A 24,572-nucleotide genomic window follows, 5' to 3' on the forward strand; every position below is an offset into this window, starting at 1 on the left:
AGGCGACTCCACAAATATCCCTTTCCTCAATGACAGGGAAGCCCAGCACATCAGTGCAAAAGATTGAAGGATCTGGTGCTGAGCTCCAGAGGGGAGGTGAGAGTGACTGCCCTTGACATCAAGGCAATTTTTTGACCAAGTGTGGCATCAAGGAGCCCAAGCAAAACTGGAGTCAATGGAAATCAGGAGGAAAGCTCTCCACTGGTTGGAGTCATAATCTAGCACAAAGGAAGATGGTTGTGGTTGTTGGAGGTCAATCACCTCAGTCCTGGGACATTACTACTGGAGTTCCTCAGGTTAGTCTCCTAGGTCCAACCATCTTCACTGCTTCATCAATGATCTTCCTCCATCGTAAAGTCAGAAGTGCAGATGTTCAGTACTATTCACGATGACTCAGATATTGAAGCAATCTGTGTCCATATGCAGCAAGAACTGAACAACATTTAGGCTTGGGCTGATAAGTGGCAAGTAACATTTGCCCCACACAAGTGCCAGACAATGACCATCTCCAACAAGAGAGAATCTAACCATTACCCCTTGACATTCAATGGCATTACCGTCGCTGAATCCCCCACCATCAACATCCTTAGGGTTTCCGTTGACTAGGAACTGAACTGGACTAACCATAGAAATATTGTGGCTACAAGAGCAGGTCAGAGGCTAGGAATCCTGAGGTGAGTAACTCACCTCCTGACTCCCCAAAACCTGTCCACCATCTACAAGGTACAAGGCAGGAGGAATACTCTCGAGTTACCTGGATGAGCGCAGCTCCAACAACACAAGAAGCTTGACACCATCCAGGAGAAAGGAGCATTCTTGATTGGCACCCCATCAACAAACATTCACTCCCTCCACCACTGACGAACAGTGGCAGCAGTGTGTACCATTACAAGATGCATTGCAGGAACTCACCAAGCTTCCTTTCACCACTTTCCAAACCCGCGGCCGCTACCATCTAGAAGGACAAGGGCAGCAGACGCATGGGGACACCACCACCTGCAAGTTTCCCTCCAAGCCACTCACCACCCTGACTTGGAAATATATCGCTGCTCCTTCACTGTCACTGGGTCAAATTCCTGGAACCCCTTCCCTAAAGCACTGTGGGTGAACCTACAACAAATGGACTGCAGTGGTTGAAGAAGGCAGTTTACTACCACCTTCTCAAGGGCAATTAGGGATGGGCAATAAATGCTGGCCTAGCCAGCGACAACCACGTCCCATGAATGAATTTTTTTAAAAACCATAAAAACAAACCTCACCAAAATGAAAGAAACATGAATAAAGACTTACTGTTCTCTTCCAGTTGACCAATCCAGGGACAGAACAAGACATTCTGGGCCACTGCTAACACTACACATTGACTCCAAGGAGCAACTGTTTTTCTACTGAAAGAAAAGACCATGATGAGCCACAAATAACTATTTTAACATCTACAACTCCACTTGTCTTTTTTCACCAATTTTCTCCCCTTCCCTGAAGGCATCAACTCATGATTGGGATAAAGGTTCACGAGCGTCAGTATCACGTGCGAGAATCGACAGTAACTGTTTGCAACTTTTCAACTAAAGGTAGAATTACAGTCAAGTCCATTCCTGCCCTTACCAAATATCCATAACCTATGCACATTTCAGTAGGAGAAGTAGATGGTGATTGGAATAGAAACCAGGATTGCTTTGCCACCTCTAACTCTAACCTGGGGCTGTTAAGACTAATTGGAACTGCAATTCTTTAGAGCAGCACTGTAGAAGCCCATTGAGCCCTCGAATCTTAGCCGTTAATCTCAGCTGTGTTGCCTGAACTTCATGAAAGTGGGTGTGTAAATGTTTTGTGCAGTTGCACCCAGTAATACAATTATTGATTTGGTCTTTCCAAACTAGTATCTGACAAAAGCATTTTGAGCAATGTGACACCAGAAATAGTGGTTGTAGTGGGAGCAATTTGAAGTAAGAGTTTCACACAACATTTTTCCTATATTACACTGGTGCCAAAACATTAAACAGATTTAAAGTCTACCTTTGATATTTCCATAGTCATCATGTAAATTGATCATTATACATAACTGAATTTAAACATTGCCCTGGACACAACCAAAGAATAAAATTATAACCTGTTCCTATAAAAGGGTAAACATGTAAAGACAAGAGATTGATCCCAGCTACAGTTTGTGGTGAAATCTCTTTACAAGTTAAAATATGCACTTCAAACTCTACCACCTCAAGATAATGGAGACAAATTTTCTCATGCCCATATGATCAAAATGGTACAAAGACCATAAAATGTTTCTCCATGATTTTGGCTTCTGGCTCATCAGAACTTCAAATATTATGTTCAATTAATGAAACCTTCTGGAGCATTTCTGGCATTACAGACATTATCATGACCAGCTGGAATAGTTATGACAACACACGGGACATGAAAATAACAAGTTCTCCACGATTCAGTTGGTACTACAAAATTGTGCACATATTCACATCAAACAAAGACAAAACTCAAGCATGGCTGTGACTAATGGGCACTCGTTATCTGGACTCACAAAAAATGACCAGTTCCAAAAGGTACTGCAGTGTTGCCCATGGCCACAAAATCATATCAACGCCAGAGGAATCACCTTCTCAGGAATAGGATAAACAAAAACCTCCAAAAAAATGAAGGAAATGTCAATTGGGATTAAAAGAGATTAAAGAGAATGTGGGACAAGAGGAAGGTTGGATGTTTACATCTTTGAAGGTGATGGTAAGATGGTCTCACAAAGAGTAGATCTTACTGGAATCTAGGAAACAAGACATCCAACAAAGTTGGTGGGATAAAGCTTGAAGTTGACAGCCTGATTAATTATCCAGTCATCCTACAATAAGTTTTGTTTACCATTGTCCTCTCTCTTAACTTTCTGCCATGATTTAACAGAACAGAAATAACTGCTCTCAGACCAGCACCTTAACCTGCTCTTGGCCACTGTTGAGGGAGCCTGTAAGACCTACCTACTCGAGCATTCTCCTCCAACTATACATCTCCAATATGGAATGTCTAACTCCCAAAGCGACACTGATGTGACCTACAACTCAGCAGAATTGGTGGGGGGGTGGGGGGGGATAGAGAGAGAGAGAGAGAGAGGAGGAGAGGGGGCAAGTGAGTATTTAAAAGCTAATTATGCAGGACTGAATGATTGAGCATCAAAGAGCACATTAGTTACATACATTAAAATTAAAGTTCACCAATTCTTTTTAATTCCAGTTTGTGGACACTTTAATTTTGCACAAGAACTTGAGGATATGACCATATTTCAAGCAGGTTTTCATTATAAATTGCCCATATAGCCATTTCCCTATTCCAAATCACTGGTAATTGCATCACTCCTATTTCCCACAATTAGGAATAGTATGTGGAGAACTGCAGACACAAGCCACATCCCAACATGGATATTAGAATAGAAACATTAAATTCATTTAAAGCGTTATTTTAAATGCATTGTGATGTATATTACAACATTACATGCACAGAATATAAATAATGTACAGGTGATCAGCATCTCAAAATTTCTAATGAAATCATTAAGGAAATGAAGCCACATACCTCGCAAGGTATCAGATTACACAGCTCCAGACTTCCCTCAGCATTTGCGATGCCAAGTACAGGATGCCCTGCCACTGGTACATGACACCTGCAAATGAGCTTTAGATTATACTCCAAATATCAAAGTGCACATTTCACCAGAGAGAAAACCAGTCATTAAAAGTTAAGGTTAACCTAAATTCCAGACATTTAAGAATCATGCTTCCTCAAATGATAGGTACACACTTCAGTATAAAATGTGCAGATCACAAAAGTCCCAGGTAAGGTCTGCAATCTGTGCTGAGTTATCTACCAGCTGGGACAGCAGGAGGAATACAACAACTAACCAGCATCATTGGATTAGAAGTAGAGTATTCCTCATCTGGCCAGAGTTCCTGTCCTGATGCTACAAAGTGTTACAAATTTCAAGTCTGCACAAGACAATCCTTTGTCTTGATATTTCTTGTAAGCCGATCCTTACCATCAGATTGGGAAGACCGAAAGCATTGTGTTTGGTCCATGCTCATAATTCCATTCCCCAGCTACCAATTCCATCCTTCACCCTGGCAACTGTCCGAGACTGAATCAGGCTGTTTGCAACCTTGGTGTCATACTTGATTCACAGATGAACTTCCAATTTCAATTCCAATCACGCCATCACTAAGACCCCTATTTCCACATTCATAACATCGTCTCACTTTGTCTCTGCCTAAACTTATCTGCTGCTGAAACCCTCATTCATGCTTTTGTTACCTCTGGGCTTAACTATTGAAATACATTCCTGGCTAGCCTCCCACATTCAACCCTCAACGAACTTAAAGTCATCCAAAACTCTGCTGCTCGTGTCCTTACTTGTACCATGTCCAGTTTGCCCGGTGCTCACTGACCTACATTGGCACACAGTCAAGCAATACCTCAATTTTGAAATTCTCATCCCTGTTTTCAAATCCCTCCATAGCGTCATTTCTCTATCCCTCTGTAAACTCCCCAGCCCCATAATCCTCAGAGCTATCCGCACTCATAATTTTGACCTCTGAGGGTCCCCAATTTTTATTGCTCCACTATTGATGACCGTGTCTTCAGCTGCTCAGACGCCAAGTACTGAAATTCCCTCCCTCCCTAAAATTCTCTGCATCTCCACCTCTCCCTCTTCCTTTAAGATGTTCCTTAAAACCACCTCTTTGATCAAGCTTTTGCCCATCTGCCCCAATATCTCCTTGTGTGGTCAGTGTCTAATTTAGCTTTTTAATACACCTGTGAAGCACCTTGGGACATTTTATTATGTTAAAGATATTATAAATATAAATTGTTGTCCTAGTTTATCTTTACTGCCCAAAATCTAGTCATACAATAGCACAGTCCAGAGATCATAACAATGAAAGCCGCTTGTTAGGTGAACTGGATACTACAATATCACATGTTTCCAATATCCATTTCTCTGATTTTGCAAGTAATATGAGAAAATTACATTAAAAAAATAATAAATTAACTGTTCATTCACTTAATTACAGGTTAACACTTAGCGTGAATTTTAACCTGGTTTGTACTCATAACACAGAAGTAAATAAGTACACCACACTGCTGTTAGGAGGCTAAATACACTTCTCTTACCAATAATTTCTGTGAGATTAATCAACATTAAGATTTCAGAAAGAATCCTCCCTCCCAGCTCTCTCAGACTATCTCTCTAACCTTACTTGGACTGAAGAGAGGACCAAAGCTTCGATCGCTGACTCTTTCAGGCTTGCTTGTCCAGCTGAGCTGCCAGTCAAATCAGCTAACACCTGTTTAGGTTTGAACTTCCCTGTTAGTTAGTATCCCTCCCCTCCACCTAAATAAAACATTCAACAAACAGCAACCAATTTCCTCTGAGGAATGTGTTAGAAAATTTCATTGCCTCAAACTATTGTGTCAAGTAAAAAAAAAAGCACATGTTGTGTTTCAAAACGTTGCAAGTACTAATCCTCATTCCCAATAGCTGCACTGTTGGAGGTGCCGACTTTTGGATGAGACATTAAACTGAGGCCCCATCTACCTGCTTGAGTGAATGTGAAAGATTCCATGGCGCTACTTTAAAGAAGAGCAGGGAAGCTATGCCCCATGTCCTGGCTAATATTTAATTCCTCAATCAACATCACAAAAACAGAATATCTGGTAATTTATCACATTGCTGTTTGTGGGAGTTTGCTATGTGCACATTGGCTGCTGCATTTCCTACAGTACAACAGTGACTACACTTCAAAAATTACTTTGGCTGTAATGCAAATTGATACATCTGGTGGTCGTGAAAAGTACTGTATAAATGCAAGTCTTTCCTTTTTTCTTTGATGAATTTCCCTACTATGTGCCAGTAAAAACTAGCGCTCTCCTTCCATTCGTCTCAACACCTCCAGAAAGCATCAACTCATTCTGGGCAACTCTTATTGTGCTGTAAACCAATTTGTATCTTATCCAAATCCCCATTCTTCAAAGCTTGGGCAGTAAGAGCAAACTGTTTGGCCATAGTGGGGTGTCTCATTGTTGAGCACCTAGTCCTGTTGTAATCTGTCACCCACAGACCTTCCTTCCAATATGTCACTACGACATTGAGATTTTTTATCATTTAACCTAGGGCAATAGGCCGTGCTCCATGTGACACTGCCACTCCATCTCTTTAATGCTTACCATTTGAGATCTAATATTGCAGGCATTTCAATCCGCTGTACTTCTGTTAATGGAGAATAAAGCTGATCCTGATTGAAACAGTAGAGGTAAAGACGCCCCTGTCTTAAATGGGGCTCACTGCTTTCAGAGTCTCCTGCACCCTGAAAAGTCAAAAGTTACAAGCAAATTAGTCAAAAACCCCAATGAGTCAAATATACGACTGTTAAACAATACTTAATTCAAGACAGCTCCCTGATATAAAACTGTGTTTTTGAGGGAGGTATTTTAACTGTGAAAGAAATCACAGCTGAGCCCAATCCTACCCTAAACAATCATGGGCAGGATTTTTCACTGAGATGGCAGGTGCACGCCCAACCTGCTCGAGCGTCAAATGATGTGCGACAACGTTGGGTGAGTGTGCCGACATCATCGCACACTTGCGCGATATTTCGGTTGGTGGGCTCACGCAGGAGTCGGCAGCACACCCACCGACAATTAAAAGGCCTATTAAGGCCATTAAAAATGTAATTGAAATAAATTTTTCACTGCTCGTCCAACCTTACGGTTGGTGGGCAGGCGAAAAGGCTACGTGGCCTTTGCATTTTTTAGGAAACCTCATCCACGGGCGGGATGAGGTTTCCAACAGCAATTAAAAATAAAATAAAAACTTTAATTTTTCATTAATAACATGTCTCTGCTCAGGGACATGTTTTTGAACATTTTAAAAATCTTTATTTTTATTTTTCACAACTCATCATCTCCCTGAGGCAGCTCTGTGCCTGATGGAGCTTTTCCAGTGCGCGCCCACACAGGCAGTGCTGAGTGCTGCCATGCGCGTTTCACACTGGGTGGGCCTTAATTGGCCCGCCAGCGTGAAATCACGGTCGGGCCCCAATCGCAGGTGGCGGTCAGCTTCCCAACCACTCCCGCCAAGCCTGCCCAATGAGAGTAAAATCCTAGCCCATCTCTATAGACACAATGTAACAGGTCAGCGGGCAGCAATTAGGATCGTTGAAATCAAGCCATTTTATTATTCTCCACAGCTCAGGAATTGTCAGGACAACTGTGGTATTCCTACTGCTGAGACCAGCACAGGTCTGAATTAAAATGAAAACCTTGCTAATCAATATGGATCAGTTCTATTAGGGTAATTCCTGCTTAGGTTCATTAGAAACTAGAGTTGCATTCATGTCTCAAAGTCAGATCAGACTCCAAGTGAAAACTAAAGAAGAACCTACTCTGCGTCAACTGTATACCCTTCCTATGAATGGCACTGTACCTGCTCCTTGGGATCCTTTAGTTGGTAAGTACCACAGGTGAGTACATGATGCCATGTGTCAATGGGGCACCACTCTACAGCATCTGCGCTATACTCTGTATCCATCACCTGCAGGGTTTGAGCCGTGCATCGAGCCTCCATGTCAGTCATTCACTCATTCCAAGAACTAGTATGATCAATAAGAAGAACTGCAACAAATGAAAGATGAAAGTTGACATTTAACTTCCAATCTAGACATGTAAAATCCTCTAATACAAAAAGGCATTTTAATTGTTTAGCAAGGCAGTATTCCCAAATGTGAATGGCAAGTGATAAAAAAGGAAGTATTATAATGCTATTTCAAATAAGCTGAAAAATGAAAATACATGTTTTAAAAACCACTAATTTTAATATATTACACAAAGTACAGCACAGAAACAGGCCATTCAGCTCAACTGGTCCATGATCCACATGAGCCTCCTTCTCCAACCCTCTTCACCTGACCCCAATCAGCATAACCTTCTGTTCCTTTCTCCCTAATATAGCTTATATCCATATATCTAAGCTTTGCTGCTTAGACAACATGCAGTCCAATCTAAAGTTCATGGGCTTGAATGTTTGCAAATGGCTGTCCTTAATGCTGTTGGCATTTATCCAACAAATAATGCAATGTTTGCAAGCTTAAAATGTTATACATGGCCCCCTTCACTACCCCACAAAGATCCATGTTATGCATCAAGCAGCCACAAAGAACAAAAACTTGGGAACTCTTGACATGGCGGACTGAGTTATGGGCACGAGTTTTCTCAAATGCATTAACCATAAAAATTCCCATTTCAGCATCAGGAGTTCTGGCCAGGTAAAGCACTATTCTGTAAACCTCCCTCTACTCTGCTTCAACAAGGTGCTTTTTCCCCCAATTCAAAATACCACCTGCTGTACCAACATTGATATTTGATTCCCAGAATTTTACACTAATGTGCATTGAAGCTATTAAAAGACTGGGCTGGAGTAGCCACTAGGTTGCACTGTTCATTTCCAGCACAATTCGCCTGAAACCCACCAAACCATCATAAAAAGATTACAGAAGTTCAAACTTTAATTACATCTAGTGCAAATAAAGTTGCCATTCTCTTTTGAGTAGTTTAAAAACCATTGTATTGGAAGCCAGACTTCCACAAAACCAGCCATGTTCCCAGTTCAAATTAATCAGTGTGGTGAGTTTCTACTAATTGCACCCATTTGCAGGACTTCACAGAGACTCTTAAAATTGAGGGACACTAACTATCCATCTTTTTAAAAGCCACTAAATATTAAAAAATATTTAATTTACTAGACTTTAGACTGACTACTGAACACCAATGAAAATAAATGGTTCTGTATTTTAAATTCAGTTATTTAAAATAGAATAGACTTGCATTTCCCTAGTACCTTGCATGACTTCAGGATATCCCAAAGCATTTGACAGCCAATTAAGTACTTTTTGAAGTGTAGTCATTGTTGTAATGTAGGAAAACCAGGTTACTAAAATAAATGCTTAGATGTTTGAGAGAAATCCATTTCACTTATATTAATAAATTTGAATTTAAATATTGTCAAAGGATATTTTTAAATGCAAAAAAAATTGTGTTTTAAAATACTGCCTGATTGCTCTGGTTCATGGAAGATTTTACATTTGGCAATTTGCAAATGAATGGAACGGAAACTTGAACAAAAAACAAACTCAAAATCACTTCTGAAAAGTACAGTAATGCAATTTTGAGCATAATTTGCATCCAAAGCAGAAACTCTACCCCATTGTATTTAGGGTCCTCACTTCCATTCCCAATAATCTGAGTACAGGTTATTTACTCAAACATCTTCCACAGAAATAATAAACACTGAAGTTATAGAAACCCACTACTCTGTTTGTGCATGATGTTAATATAGTAAAACACTTTCATTTATAGGTCAACTGATTACAACTCTTCAAAGGAATGAGAAACGTTAACTTTATAGTAGGACTTTTAGATAGAACGTGTTTATGCTCAAGGGTATAAAAGCATAAAAGTAAAGGGTATAAAAGCCTGAAGAGTCATACGGACTTAGAACTTTAATTCCGTTTCTCTCTCCACAGATGCTGCCAGACCTGCTGAGTTTTTCCAGTATTTTCTGTTTTTAGTATAGTATAAATAAAGTGTACTTGATTTGCAAGTCCAATCTACCCATGGAAAAATATCAAGCTGACTCTGAGGCCCAAGCTGCTGGTTTATGAGACCTGTGTTCTCAGCACCTTGTTTTACGGTTGTGAAACTTGGACAACTTACAGCTGCCAAGAAAGAAAGCTCAACAATTTTCATCTTCGTTGTTTGTGGCACATTCTTGGCATCTCACGGAAGGACAAAATCACAGGTGCAAAGTACTCTCACAGACAGATCTGCCAAGTACACTAGCATTCATCAAGCAGAAGTGATAACTCTGGCTCAGGCATGTTCACAGGGTGAATGACAGACAATTCCCAAGGATTTAAGCAGGAACTAAACAACTAGCAGGGTGCCCCAAAACTCCAATTCAAGGATCGTTGCAAAAATGACATAAAGACCCTATGTATTGATTTTCAGATCTGGGAGCCACTAGCCAATAAGAGAGAAATGGCAACATCACTTGTAGACCAGCGTGCGCCACCATAACGATCAGTGACTACAGCCACTTGGCAACAAGCACCAACACCGAAAACAACACTGGAAAATTTCATACGTGGCACCTGTAGCAGAACCTGCCTTTCACCGACCAGTTCTTCAGCCATCAGCAAAAGTGCAATATATGAAGCTACCCCACCCCAATGGATTTGCTGCACGTCCATCATCTTACTTAAATGGAAGGAAACTGACAACAATAAAGTATATTTAGCTCTTCCCTGTCTCATCTCCAGCTTTCAACCTCACTGTGTTGCAAACTCTTTCTATTTTATGAATTCTATGATAATTACTGTTCTTCTGAATTCCTTCCTCCTGTTCTTCCCAAACTCCAAATACACCCACCTACGTGCTTTTCTTCCTCCTCTGAAGTCACTTCTCTTCACAACATCTCCTATTTTAACTAATCTTTTCCAGTACCTTAAAACCATGGAGTTCCTTACCTCCTTCAGTTTTCCCTTACTCCTACAATCTAAACATCTTTAAAGACCAAGTATGATGTCACCTTGCCATTGTTTCATGACAAGTTTCCCTCGAAGGAAAAAACAGTACAGGGCTATGGAGAAAGATCAGAGGAGTGGGATTAATTGGATAGCCTTAACAAAAAACCAGCTTAGGCACAATGGGTCAAATCTGCTCTTTCTTTGCTGTATGATACTATGTTTGACTCTTCAGGTTCTCAGTAAAAATAAATGAAAAATATTGCTAGACATTTTAAGCCAAACAAGTACTGAAGTCAGAGGAAGGGATATCAGGATATCTGACATTTTCTTCTAACGTACTGAGTATTTAATAAAACACTACTTTAAAAATAAAAATATAGAATGACTATGAGGAAAGGGCAAGAGAATGCAAATAAGTGAACAGATTTTTCACAGAGCAGTTCTGGCATGATGGGCCAAACATCCTGTTCCTGCACTGTATGATTCTATTGGATCAGTTGTGTGGGCAGACAAATAGCAAATTAAACTTAATACAAATATTTACCTACATACCAGTGCATTTCAAACTACCTTCAGCTGTCCAAATGTGATACGGCGCTATATAAAAAGTTCTCTCATTATATGTAAAACCTTTCGTACTGATCGAAAAGCTGAACACAAATACACAGTAAATAAAATGTAATTAGTGGAAGGAAACTTAGAAATGGGTCAGAGATAGAGCTAGAACAGTAGATTACAAGCCTCCAGAGGTTCTGGTAAGGCTATTCAATGCTCAGAGTACTGGGTATTCATTTCTGATAACAGAGGGAGACAGAGGATGATGACAGAAGGATGCTTTAGTGACTGGAAGCCAGTGTCCAGTGGCATACCACAGGGTTCTGTGCTGGGTCACCTATTATTCGTCATTTATATAAACGACATAGATGACTATGTGGGGGGTAGGATTAGTAAGTTTGCGGATGACACAGATTGGCCGGGTGGTTAACAGTGAGGTTGAGTGTCATGGGCTACAGGAAGATATAGACGGGATGGTCAAATGGGCAGATAAGTGGCAAATGGAATTTAACCCTGAAAAGTGTGAGGTGATACACTTTGAAAGGAGTAATTTGACAAGGAAGTATTCAATGAACAGCATGACACTAGGAAGTTCTGAGGAACAAAGAGACCTTGGCGTGTGTGTCCATAGATCTCTGAAGGCAGAGGGGCATGTTAGTGGGGTGGTGAAAAAGGCATATGGGACACTTGCCTTTATCAATCGAAGCATAGATTACAAAAGTAGGGAGGTCATGTTGGAGTTGTATAGAACCTTGGTGAGGCCACAGCTGGAGTGCTGTGTGCAGTTCTGGTCGCCACATTATAGGATGGATGTGATTGCACTGGAGGGGGTGCAGAGGAGATTCACCAGGATGTTGCCTGGGATGAAACATTTAAGTTATGAAGAGAGGCTGGATAGACTTGGGTTATTTTCGTAGGAGCAGAGAAGACTGAGGGGCGACCTGATTAAGGTGTACAAGATTATGAGGGGCATGGACAGGGTGGATAGGGAGCAGCTGTTCCCCTTAGTTGAAGGGTCAGTCACAAGGGGACATAAGTTCAAGGTGAGGGACAGGAGGTTTAGTGGGGGATGTGAGGAAAAGCATTTTTAGCCAGAGGGTGGCGATGGTCTGGAATGTGCTGCCTGGGAGGGTGGTGGAGACGGGTTGCTTCACATCCTTTACAAAGTACCTGGATGAGCACTTGGCACGTCATAACATTCAAGGCCAAGTGCTGGTAAATGGGATTAGGTAAGTAGGTCAGGTGTTTCTCACATGTCGGTGCAGACTCGATGGGCAGAAGGGCCTCTTCTGCACTGTGAGATTCTGTGATAACCATGCCACAAAGGGTAGAAAAATGGAATAACAACTAGCTAGAAGTGAGCACAGAGAGTAGGAGTTAAGGGCAATTTCTCAATGGTTGAAACTGAGCCACCCAAAACCAGGGGACATAGATATAAGACTAAGTGTAAGAGATTTAGGGCAGTGAGAGAAACATTTTTACACAGACATCTGCAGGGCTATGCAATACTCACAACCCTGTTTAATGATTGAAGCAGTGCTCATATCAACATTTACGATAGTTTTGATAGAACAGGGAGCTAAAAAGGGATATGGGAATAAAGTAGGTTGTTGGGGTTAAGATTTGTGTATGTGTGGAAAATAAAAGCAACATAGGCAATTATAATGGGAACAGTCTATGTAGAGTTGTGAGTGACAGTATTAAACTTTCATGGTACATGGGAAATGATTCAAGTCAAATCCCATGTTTATTTTTTCCAATTTTGAATCTCAGACATACCATCATAATGATTAACTGAGCACTGAAAAATAGGATATTACATGCTATGATGTTAAATTAGAGGAATATTTCTTAAATGCTTGATCACAGTGTATCAACCATAACATCAAACTATCATACTTATCTCCATTTAACCAGCTCAGTATTTAAATTGCATAGCTTTTTATGTAGTTGTTTTTGCAAAACTGCAACCTGAGCACTCCAAACTGTAGTGGATGTGTGGTAGGGTGGAAGATAACTAATGAAGAAACTTGCTGTGGAGACACAAACTGTTGAAGCCAATCACACCCTCCCCCACCAACCCCTAGGGCCCTACATATCAACCAACATTATGTGTAACTTATCCTCTGACATTAATGAAGTAGAGGTTCTAAATAAAATCAAGCACTCAACAAAAAAATTCCTAAGGACATAAAGAACTCAAACAGCAATGAAGATTGGTGTAACAGCTAGTCACAAAATGGAATGGAATCTTTCACAATGAGCACAGTGGCCATGTCTGATAAGTTACCAGAGAAGGATTTGAAGCAAACAGCATAACTATGTTCAACACATAATTAGATGAGTTCTGAAGAGATATGGCATTAGGAAATAGAGATAGTTTAAGTATATTGGAATTTGAGAGTGTTAGGAATGAGTTTTAGCTTTAATCTTTAAGCTTGGTTTGTATTTCTGTGTGTGAGATAAGAAAGGTCAAATTGAGTTTTAGTTTTACTTTAAAAGGCGCCTGCATTTCTAATAAGAGTTTTACGACTGTGGCAGCGAATTTAAACATACAAGGGTAAAAAAAAAATTGGACCCCTGTTGCCAGGCAACAGCCCAGAGAGGCAAGTTCCTCCCACAGACACACAAAAATACTAAAGAAACAGCAGTTTTGAGTTCAGTTTAAAGCCAGGGCTCCAGAGAGATTGGACTGGGAGAGGGAACTGCAGAGTGACAGGTTTCCAAAAAGAACCAAAACGTCCCAAGGCCAAAAGAGTGAGACAGAAACAGGGGAAATTCCCAAGCAGACTTTCTAATCAAAGGAAGGACAGGAACCTGGAAAAGGTCCTGTTAAGTGAAGTTAAGGATGAGGGGCAGAAAGAAAGGCTCCAACCTTCAGATTTAAAGAGACAAAAGCTAGAGAAAGCAGATTTAAAGCGAGAACAGCTTGCAAGAGGCAAGATGGTCCAAAGAGACAGCTGAAGGTCTGTAAATCTTTACTATGGACATGTGAAACAGTGGTGTACTGTTGACAGTTGAGTCGGTGAAAGAGTGGGTGGAAGGAAGCTTGAATGCATGTGGTGACCCAGGGGAGGGGAACATCGGAGGGAGAGTTTGAAACCCTGGAGGTGAACCCTTGCGGAAGGCGTCTGGGGGAAGCATCAGTTTGGTAGAAGATTCCAAAGAGTCCATCGAGTGTGGAGGTTGGAAACCCTCGTGTGAAAGATGGACTTGAGCGAGACTGGTTGGCTCACAGTGTGACAAGTGTCTGGGGGTGGGGGGGGGTGAGTTGATGAGAGATCCAATAGCATCTCATTGAGATGGCATCTGTCATTTGGTTTCAGAGTGTGGTCTATCTGACCACAGGTAGCCAATTGGTTTACATGGACTGCATACTTACTGTGAACATTAGAGTATAAGATGGCTTTTGTAAATTGTGCTATCCTTACAAATCTGTATATATCTGTAGAGGTATAGTTGTAGGTGAAGCAGTATTGTAATATAGTTCATCTTTAATTGTTGAATACATGTTTTATTATTTTGTTAAAAGTTAATTAGCTGACTCTTGTGTCTCTTTTCAGTAGCTACTCTCCACATATCTAAGCAAACAAATAAAAGTTAGAATCTATCAAGCTGGGTTCCACCCTGGGATCAGGCTTGTCCAGTAGTAACCTCAGCTGGAGATCATAACAATGGGGATGTGGTACTAAGGTAGAGGTTGGATCTATCAAATAAAGAATTACCTGCTAAGCCCAACACCCATTTCTCTTGTGAAATTAACAAAAAGGTAAGTACAAGGAGATAGCCATGCATAGACAAATGCTGTAGAGTTTGTATCTACCTTTCACACACTTGCAACATGGGTGCCCAGAGGAATGGGGGAAGTCTGACTACATTGTTTTCAAAGGAGGGGTGAAATGTGTCACCTACCCAGGAGAAGTTTAGAAACAATGTGTTTATTTTTCCCAAAGATTACAGGTAAAACTTAGTACTAGGAGGGATTTTTATGATCAGGCAGGTAAAGTCCAAAGACATAGTGAAACAATGGGAATTTGCATTCAATGGGGAAAATATGTATAAAGGGCCGAATGTGGTTGTGGTGGCAGAATTAATCCAGGCAAGTCTCTTGGTTTATTTCCAAGACAACTCCTCAGTGCCACTAACTTCCAGTAGCTTCCACAAAAAGTATTCCAGCTGTACCTTTTTATCCTATTCAGTTGGGATAATTAATGCTCATCACCTGTTTAACTAACAATTGGTTTTAACAAGATGATTGCCATATTAACATAAGGATAGGCATTTTTAAGATCTAACAAGTGTGAAAGGCCTTCAGCATCTATGCAACAAGCTGCTGTCTTCGTAGAACTGAAGTTAAGAAAACTCACATTGAATTTAACTGGTTCAGGGTATTGTACGTCACCTTGCCTGGGTCTTTTAAAATCTGTGCATCTTACTGTTGCCTTAACGAAAATGTAACTGGGAGTCAGATTAAGTAGGGGATTTAGAAGTTATTATAGTAGTAATTTGTAGACAAATGTATGTGCTTAAAAATCATTTTTCTTGTTAATAAATGTTTAATACAGTTTTGTAAAAACCTAGAAGACTTGGTGGTCTTATTACTACCGAATTCAAGACACACATTACGAAATTTATACAAGTTGCAAAACAAGTTGTGGCAGTTGTTTCAAGTTTCCCTTTGGGATTTGAACAACTCAGCATTTACCATCGGCTGTGCCATAACAGTTACTCAATCCAGATGGGATACAATCTAGATTGCCAAGAGAAGCAAGGGTGGAATTTGTGGAAGCTCTGGTCACAATTTTCCAATCCTCCTTAGATATAGGAGTGGTACCAGAATACTGTGGAACTGCAAATGTTACACCCCTGTTCAAACAAAGGGGAGGGGGCAACTCAGCAACTACAGATCTGTCAATCGAAGGTCTGTGGTGGGGAAACTGTCAATCATCTAGGATAAAATGAATTGGCGCTTGGAAAATAACAGGCTAATAAATGTAAGACAGCACAAATTTGTTAAAACATATCATGGTTGGCTAATTTGATCGTCACAGAGGGTTGATGAGGTTAGTGCTGATGATATTATGTATACGGACTTTAAAAAAATATTTGAATTACTATCATATAATAGACTTGTTAGCAACATTGAAACCCACAAAATTAAAGGGACAGAGACAGCATGGAAACAAAATTGGCTAAGGGGCAGAAAGTGGAGTAGTCAATAATCATTTTTCAGACTGGAGGGAAGTATACAACGGCGTTCACCAGAGGTCAGTATTAGGACTACTCTTTTCAAAATGTATTTTAGACATAAGAACATAACATAAGAACTAGGAGCAGCAGTAGGCAATTCAGCCCCTCGAGCCTGCCCCGCCATTCAATACGATCATGGCTGATCTCATTTCAACCTCAACTCCAATTTCCCGCCCTCTCTCCATAACCTTTCAACCCGTTACTAATGAAAAATCTGTCTATCTTCTTCTTAAATTTATTCAGCGTCCCAGCATCCACTGCATTCTGAGGTAGTGAATTCCACAGATTCACAACTCTTTGAGAAAAGTAATTCCTCATCTCTGATTTAAATCTACCACAACCTTAGCCTAAAACTATGGCCTCTCATTCTAGAATGCCCCACAAGAGGAAACATCCACTCCACATCTACTTTGTCTACCCCCTTTAGCATCTTATATACCTCAATTAGATCTCCTCTCATCCTTCTAAACTCGAGAGAGTATAGGCCTAAACTGCTCAATCTCTCCTCAAAAGACAAGCCCCGCATCTCTAGAATCAATCTAGTGAACCTCCTCTGAACCACCTCCAATGCAACTACATCCTTCCTCAAGTAAGAGAACCAAAACTGTGCACAGTACCCCAGGCGCGGTCTCACCAATGCCTTGTACAGTTGCAACAACACTTCCCTATTTTTATACTCTATTCCTTTAGCAATAAATGCCAAAATTCCATTTGCCTTCCTTATTACCTGCTGTACCTGCATACTAGCCTTCAGCTATTCATGCACAAGGACACCCAGATCCCTCTGCACTGAAGCATTCTGAAGTTTCTCTTCATTTAAACGATAAGTTGCCTTTTTATTCTTCCGACCAAAATGGATAACCTCACACTTATCCATGTTAAACTCCATCTGCCAAATTTTGGCCCATTCACCTAACCTGTCCATATCCATTTGTAAATTTCTTATTTCTTCATTGCAACTTACTTTCCCACCTATTTTGGTGTCATCTGCAAATTTAGCTATAGTACCTTCTATTCCTGAATCCAAGTCATTAATATAGATTGTAAATAGTCGGGGCCCAAGGACCGAACCCTGTGGCACCCCACTAGTTACAGCTTGCCATCCAGAAAAAGATCATTAATCCCGAATCTCTGCTTTTTGTTGGTTAGCCAATCCTCTATCCAAGCTAATATATTACCCCTCACTCAGTGTGATCTTATCTTGTGTATTAATCTTTTGTGTGGCACCTTATCAAAGGCCTTCTGGAAGTCCAGATATACTACATCTGCAGGATCCCCATTACCCACTTTGCTAGTCTCATCCTCAAAGAACTCTAGCAAATTAGTCAAACACGATTTACTCTTCATAAAACCATGCTGACTCTGATGGATTGCATTTTGACTTTCCAAATGCCCCATTATGACTTCCTTAATAATGGATTCCAACAATTTCCCAATGACAGATGTTAAACTAACTGGTCCATAGTTTCCTACTTTCTGCCTCCCCCCCTCCTTTTTGAATAAGAGCATTATATTAGCATTTTCCCAATCCACTGGAACCTTTCCAGAATCCAGGGAATTTTGGAATATTATAGCCAATGCATCCACTATCTCCGCTGCCACTTCCTTTAAGACCCTGGGATGTAGGCCATCAGGTCCTGGGGACTTGTCACCCTTTAATCCCAATAGTTTGCTCAGTACTTTTTCTCTAGTGATGGTGATTGTTCTAAGTTCCTCCTTCTCTATACCCTCTGCACTACCTGTCACTATTGGGGTGGTACTAGTGTCCGCCACCATGAAAACTGAGGCAAAATATTGATTGAGCGTCTCTGCCATTTCTGCGTTCCCCACTATTAATTCCCCAGTCTCATCCTCCAAGGGACCAACATTCACTTTAGCTACTCTCTTTCCTTTTATATACTTGTAGATGCTTTTGCTATCAGTTTTTACATTTTGCTCTAGTTTTCTTTCATAATTTACCTTTGCTCTTTTTATTATGTTTTTAGTAACCCTTTGTTGATCTTTAAAAGTTTCCCAATCTTCCAGCCTGCCACTGACCTATGCAATTTGGTATGCCTTAGTTTTTGCCTTTATGTTATCTTTAACTTCCTTGCTTAGCCATGGATGCTTTTTTTCCCCTCTTACCATCTTTCTTCCTCTTTGGACTATATTTTGCCTGGGAGGAATTGAATATCTCCTTAAATATCTGCCACTGTTCATCAACTGTCCTACCTTGTAGTCTTCCTGCCCAGTCCACTAGGGCCAAATCTGCCCTCATGCCTATGTAGTTACCTTTGTTTAACTCCAGAACACTAGTGTGGAACTCAAGTTTCTCGCTCTCAAACTGAACTTGAAATTCTAGCATGCTATGACACTCTTTCCTAGAGGATCCTTTACTATGAGATCATTAATTAATCCCATCTCATTACACAAAACCAAATCCAGAATAGCCTGCTCCCTGGTTGGTTCCACAACATATTGCTCCAAGAAACGATCTCTAATACACTCTATGAACTCTTCCCTGAGGCTACCCTCGCCAATTTGATTAGTCCAGACTATATACATATTAAAATCACCCATGATTATTATTGCTGTGCCTTTCTTACATACTTCCAGTATTTCCTGGCTTATACTGTGCCCTACTACTGAACTACTGTTTGGGGACCCATAGATTACTCCCACCAGAGACTTCTTTCCCTTGCTATTTCTTATTTCTACCCAGACTGACTACGTCTTGCTCTCCAGTGCCTATATCATTCCTCACTATAGCACTGATCTCTTCCTTTACTAACAAAGCTACACCACCTCCTTTTCCTTCCTGCCTATCCTTCTGAAACAGAGGATATTCAACTCCCAAACCTGTTCTCCCTGTAACCATGTCTCAGTAATCGCCACCAAATCATACCTATTTATCTCTATTTGCGCTGTTAACTCATTAGTTTTATTCTGAACGCTACGCGCATTTAGATACAAAGCCTTTAAGTTTGGCCTATTGTCAATTTTCCCTACTCTTATATGATTCTTTGGTGCTATATGGCATTCACACACTCTGTCCCGTCCTTTCACTTTTTGATAACAATCAGCCCCTTCACTAACCTGCACTCTTACCCTCTCTTTAAACTTTGAGTTTTTATATTTCCATGCAACTGAAGCCGCCCCCACCCCCACCCCCATTTAGTTTAAAGCCCTATCTACGACCCTAGTTATGCAATTCGCCAGGACACTGGTCCCAGCATGATTTAAGTGGAGCCCATCTGAATGGAATAGCTCCCTCTTTCCCCAATACTAGTGCCAATGTCCCATGAATTTGAACCCATTTCTCCCACACCAATCTTTGAGCCACGCATTTACCTCTTTAATCTTATTGACCCTGTGCCAATTAGCTCGTGGCTCAGGTAGTAATCAGAAGATTATTACCTTTTTGGTTCTGCTTTTTAATTTAGCCCCTAGCTGCTCGTATTCCCTCAGCAGAACCTCTTTCCTCATTCTACCTATATCGTTGGTACCTACATGGACCACGACAATTGGATCTTTCCCCTCCCACTCCAAGTTCCTCTGCAGTCCAGATGAGATATCCTTAACCCTGGCACCAGGTAGGCAACACAGCCTTCGGGACTCTCAATCCTGGCTACAGAGAACAGTATTCCCCTAACTATACTATCCCCGATTACAACTACATTTCTCTTTCTCCCCCCCCAACTTGAATGGCTCCCTGTACCATGGTGCTATGGTCAGTTTGCTCATTCTCCCTACAGTCCCCACTCTCGTCCACACAGGGAGCAAGAATCTGGGAAAACAGAGCATAATTTCAAAGATTGCAGATGATACAAAACTTGGAAATGTAGTGCAGGCAACTGGGAGGACAGCAGGCCACTGGGTGGGCAGCGACTGTTAAATTGCACAGAAATGTGGCAAAATAAATTTGACCCAGCAAAGTGTAAAATTATATATTTTTGTAGGAAGATTGAGGATAGAGAATATGGCTCCCTTCTGTGCTGTATCATGATTCTATGACATTTAGGTGCCTGAGCAGGAACCATAGGTTTATATTCCCTTCATCATAGAAGATTAAGGGGTAATATAATTGAGATATCTAAGATGATTAAAGATTAATAGATTCAGAACAGGTCTAGCAGCTCAAAACTGGGCTTCCATAAAACACTGAGTCATCAGCAACCAGAGGACCAACTCTAGTTCAATGAGAATGTAGGAGAGCATGCCAGAAGCAACATTAGACATTCCTAAAAATGAGGTGCCAACCTGGTGAAGTTACAACACTAAACTACATGCATGCTAAACAGTAGAAGCAGCAGGCTAAAGACAAAGCTAAACTGTACCACAACCAACAGGTCAGATCAAAGCTTTGCAGTCCTGACACATCCTGTTGTGAGTGGTGGTGGACAATTAAACAACTAACCGGAGGAGGTAGTTCCATGACATCCCCAACAATGAGGGAGCCCAGCACTCCAGTGCAGAAGACAAGGCTGAAGTGTTTGCAAACATCTTTAGCCAGAAGTGCCAAGTACATCATCCTTCTCCATCCTCTCCCGAAATCCCCAGCATCACAGATGCCACTCTTCAGCTAATTAGATTGCTCCATGTGATACTAAGAAACGCTGAGTGCAATGGATATGACAAAGGTTATGGCCCCTGACAACATCCAGCTGTAACACTCAAGATTTGCCATCCAGAACTAATCACACTCCTAACCAAGTTAATCTAGTACAGCTACAAGAACTGAAAGGGTCACTGACCTGAAACGGTAACCCTGTTTCTGACTCCAAAAATACTGCCAGACCAGCTGAATATTTCCAGCATTTTCCACTTTTACTTGTGAGATGAAAGTGGCTGCCCTTGACATCAAGGCAGTATCTGACTGTGGGATTAAGGAGATCTCATTTTACATGCAACACGAATGTCTTACAGCATTGCAAGGCCTTAAGACCAACCCGGATATACATGTCAGTAAACCTGACAAAGGGATGGGAATAGTCATCTTTGCCAAGCATGACTATATCAACAAAATGCATGTCATTCTTAATAACAGGTCCAAATTCATACCCATTGCACCTGCCGCTCAACACGACCAGACAGCCTAGCTCAAAAGTAAGCTTAAAAAAAAAGGCCGCTGGACTTGTGCCAGAGTGATGAACTACCACTTGATACATATGACCAGGTTCGTCCTCACGGTTCACTACATCCACGCATGTATGGGCTGCCCAAGATACACAAAAGTTATGTTCCTCTATGCCCCATCTTACCTATGACCGGTTCTGCACAGCATGATTTGGCTAAGTGATTGGGCGAATTGTTACAACCAGTTTTGAGCAAGTTTTCCATGTACACGGTGAAGTATTCCTTCACATTTGTGAAGGGCCTACAGGATGTGCATATTGATAGCAATGCTGTATCCATGCAGTCATTTGACATTGCTAGCCGATTCACCAATGTTTCACTTAAGGAAGCCATAGATATTTGCACAGCAGCACTATATCATGGCGATCTAGACGCCACCATTGCATGAATCAGTATTCATTGAACTTATGAACTCAGCATTCACGCAATTGAGTTCAGTTTTAATGACAGCATGTATGCCCAAACAGATGGTGTTGCCATGGGATCCCCTCTAAGCCCAGGTCTAGCAGACATCTTTGTTGGGTTCCATGAGAAAAATGTCTTCGAAGGAATGACGCCTAACCTCCTACCCCTTGCATATCTCCGATATGTGGATGCTACGTTTGCTATATTTAAATCCGCAGCTGCATGTAACAATTTCCTTGCATGTCTTAACGAGCTCCATCTTGCATTCAAATTCACCTTTGAAATGGAGCAGTCAAATTAACTCCCCTTCGTTGCCAAACTAATTGAGAAATCAGCCGGGGATTCTCTACCACGATCTACTGCAAGCCGACCTTCACTGGTCAACATACGCATTGGGATTCTTACAGTTCCACGTACTATAAGATTGGTCTTATTGACAACCTCATAAATAGGGCCCAAGCCATTTGCTCACCATGCAAGCTTGATGCTGAAATAGGGTGCATCAAAGGCATCCTGTGGGATAATGGTTACCCTGATCAGATCATTTCACACTGCATATTGTGCAAACTCACAAACGAGCCTAAGGCCATCACTTTCAGCCTTGAAAAGTACCCAGTGGACCTCAGAAGGGCAACGTATCTCAAAGGTTTTGATCAACAGGTGAAGCTAGCTGTTTCATACTGCTACTATGCAGTAGCAACATGAATGGTATTCGCCACTAACTGGATGCTGCCATCAAGCCAAAAATACGTTCTGCCTATCACACAAATGAGTAATGTGGTATGTGAATTTCAGCGCCAGTGTGATGCTAGGTATGTAGGACATACGTCCCAAAGACTGGCGGATCGTATCAAGCAGCATGTCCATTCCGCTGTTCGCAGACCGTACCCAACCAGCCCATGCTTTCAAAACTCAAAACACAGTGTCCAACATTAGGTGTGATTCCGCGATTGGACAACATTTGCTAAATAATCCTCGTATGCTAAGAATTACACTGACAACCAATTTAAGATAGTCAGTCAGGCTTGCAGTGTGGCATATTTGCATGCACTGTAAGCTACATATATTAAACACAGGGCCTTGTTCTTTGCAGGCAGAAAGAACATGTACATATATTGCGCCTGTTTCAGCTAAACAAAATAAATGGTAGCCATTTGCTGACATTCATCAGAGCAATGCCTTAACCAATCAGGGTCAAGCTGCCTGGTTTAAATTTCAAATAGTGCTTGGCAGTTAACTGTTAGTCACCATCAGTGGTGCATTCTCTATGGCAACACTGCTTGCCAACCAATCAGCACTCTCTTCACATACAGTATAAATTGTTTTCCCCTTATATTGGTATTCTTGCGAGTGTCCTGATGAGTGCAAGACAAAAAGCTCAGACATGTCTCTTTTTTCAGCAATACTCATGTTCTGTACTACCAAATGACCAGTTCCAGTTAAATTGAAATCAATGGGAATCAGGGGGAAAGAGTCTCCACTGACTGGAGTCATACTTAGCGCAAAGAAAGATGGTTATGCTTGTTGGAAACCAACCATCTCAGTCAGGAAAGCATTGCTGCAGGAATTCCTCTGGACAGTGATCTGGGCCCAAACATTTTCAGCTGCTTCATCAATGACCTTCCTCCATCAAGAGGCCAGATGTGGGATGTTGACTGATGATGGCACAATGTTCAGCAGCATTTGTGACTCTCCTGAGATACTGAAACAGTCTATGCCCACATGTAGCAAGACCTGGACATCAGAATTTGGATTTGGGCTGATCAGGGGTAAATAACATCACACCAAACAAGTGCCAGGTAACAACCATCTCTAACAAGAGAGAATCTAACCATCTCCCCTTGACACAACAGCGTTACCATTGTTGAATCCCCCCTCGGAACAATATCCTGGGAGGTCGCCACTGACCACAAAACCTAACTGCACCAGCCACATAAATTCCACCATCTAGAAGACAAGTTGAGAGTCTGATGGAATACTGCCCACATGCCTGGATGAGTACAGTTCAATAACACTCACGAAGCTCAACACCATTTAAAACAAAGCAGCTTGCTTGGTCAGCACCCCATTCAACACCTTAAACAGTACTCCCTCCACTACCTGTGCACCACAGCTGTAGTGTGTACCATCTATACAATGTACTGCAGTAACTCGCCAACTTTTGACAGCAGCTTCCAAACCAGAGATCTCTACCACTTAGAAGGGCAAGGATAATGGGCACATGAGAATGCCACCACCTGCAAGTTCACCTCCAAGTCACAAACCTGACTTGGAAATATATCATCCTTCCTTCAACACCACAGAGTCAAAATCCTAGAACTCACTATATAATAACCTCACTGACTGCAGCGTTCAAAGCAGCAGATCACTACCACCACCTTCTCAAGGACAATTCAGAATGTGCAATAAATTATTACCTGTTAGCAACACCCATGAATAAATAAAGGGAAAAAATAGATAGAGGGAAACTACTCCCTCTGGTGGGGAAGTACAGAACAACAGGGCATAACAGTATATTTAGAGCTAGAACACTGAGGGGAAGTCCGGAAGCGCTTCTGCACACAAAAGGTAGTGAAAATCTGGAACTCACTTCCCGAAAAGTTGCTGAGAATAGGTCAATTGAAAATTTCAAAATTGAGATTGATAAATGTTTGGTGAGCAAAAGGAATACAGAACCAA

General features: G+C 41.3%; 1 protein-coding gene across 10 annotated transcripts in view; it reads right to left on the reverse strand.

The window, feature by feature from the left end:
- Positions 1-24,572, reverse strand: part of dph7 (diphthamide biosynthesis 7) — a 46,050-nt gene that overhangs the window by 17,495 nt on the left and 3,983 nt on the right. For 2 of the 10 annotated variants that reach the window (XM_078550368.1, XM_078550367.1), the window contains exons 2-5: positions 7,472-7,637; positions 6,214-6,353; positions 3,571-3,658; positions 1,291-1,382 (exon numbers count right to left, since the gene is read on the reverse strand). In XM_078550368.1, coding sequence (XP_078406494.1) covers positions 1,291-1,382; positions 3,571-3,658; positions 6,214-6,353; positions 7,472-7,621 — 470 coding nt within the window. In that variant the 5' untranslated portion in view covers positions 7,622-7,637. Of the gene's footprint in view, positions 1-1,290; positions 1,383-3,570; positions 3,659-6,213; positions 6,354-7,471; positions 7,660-11,120; positions 11,288-24,572 lie in introns of those variants that run through there. The other 8 variants (XM_078550364.1, XM_078550363.1, XM_078550370.1 and 5 more) reach the window with 7 other exon arrangements.

This window comes from Cetorhinus maximus, chromosome 10 (genome assembly GCF_964194155.1).
Source record: "Cetorhinus maximus chromosome 10, sCetMax3.hap1.1, whole genome shotgun sequence".
In the NCBI taxonomy this organism is placed as follows: domain Eukaryota; kingdom Metazoa; phylum Chordata; class Chondrichthyes; order Lamniformes; family Cetorhinidae; genus Cetorhinus; species Cetorhinus maximus.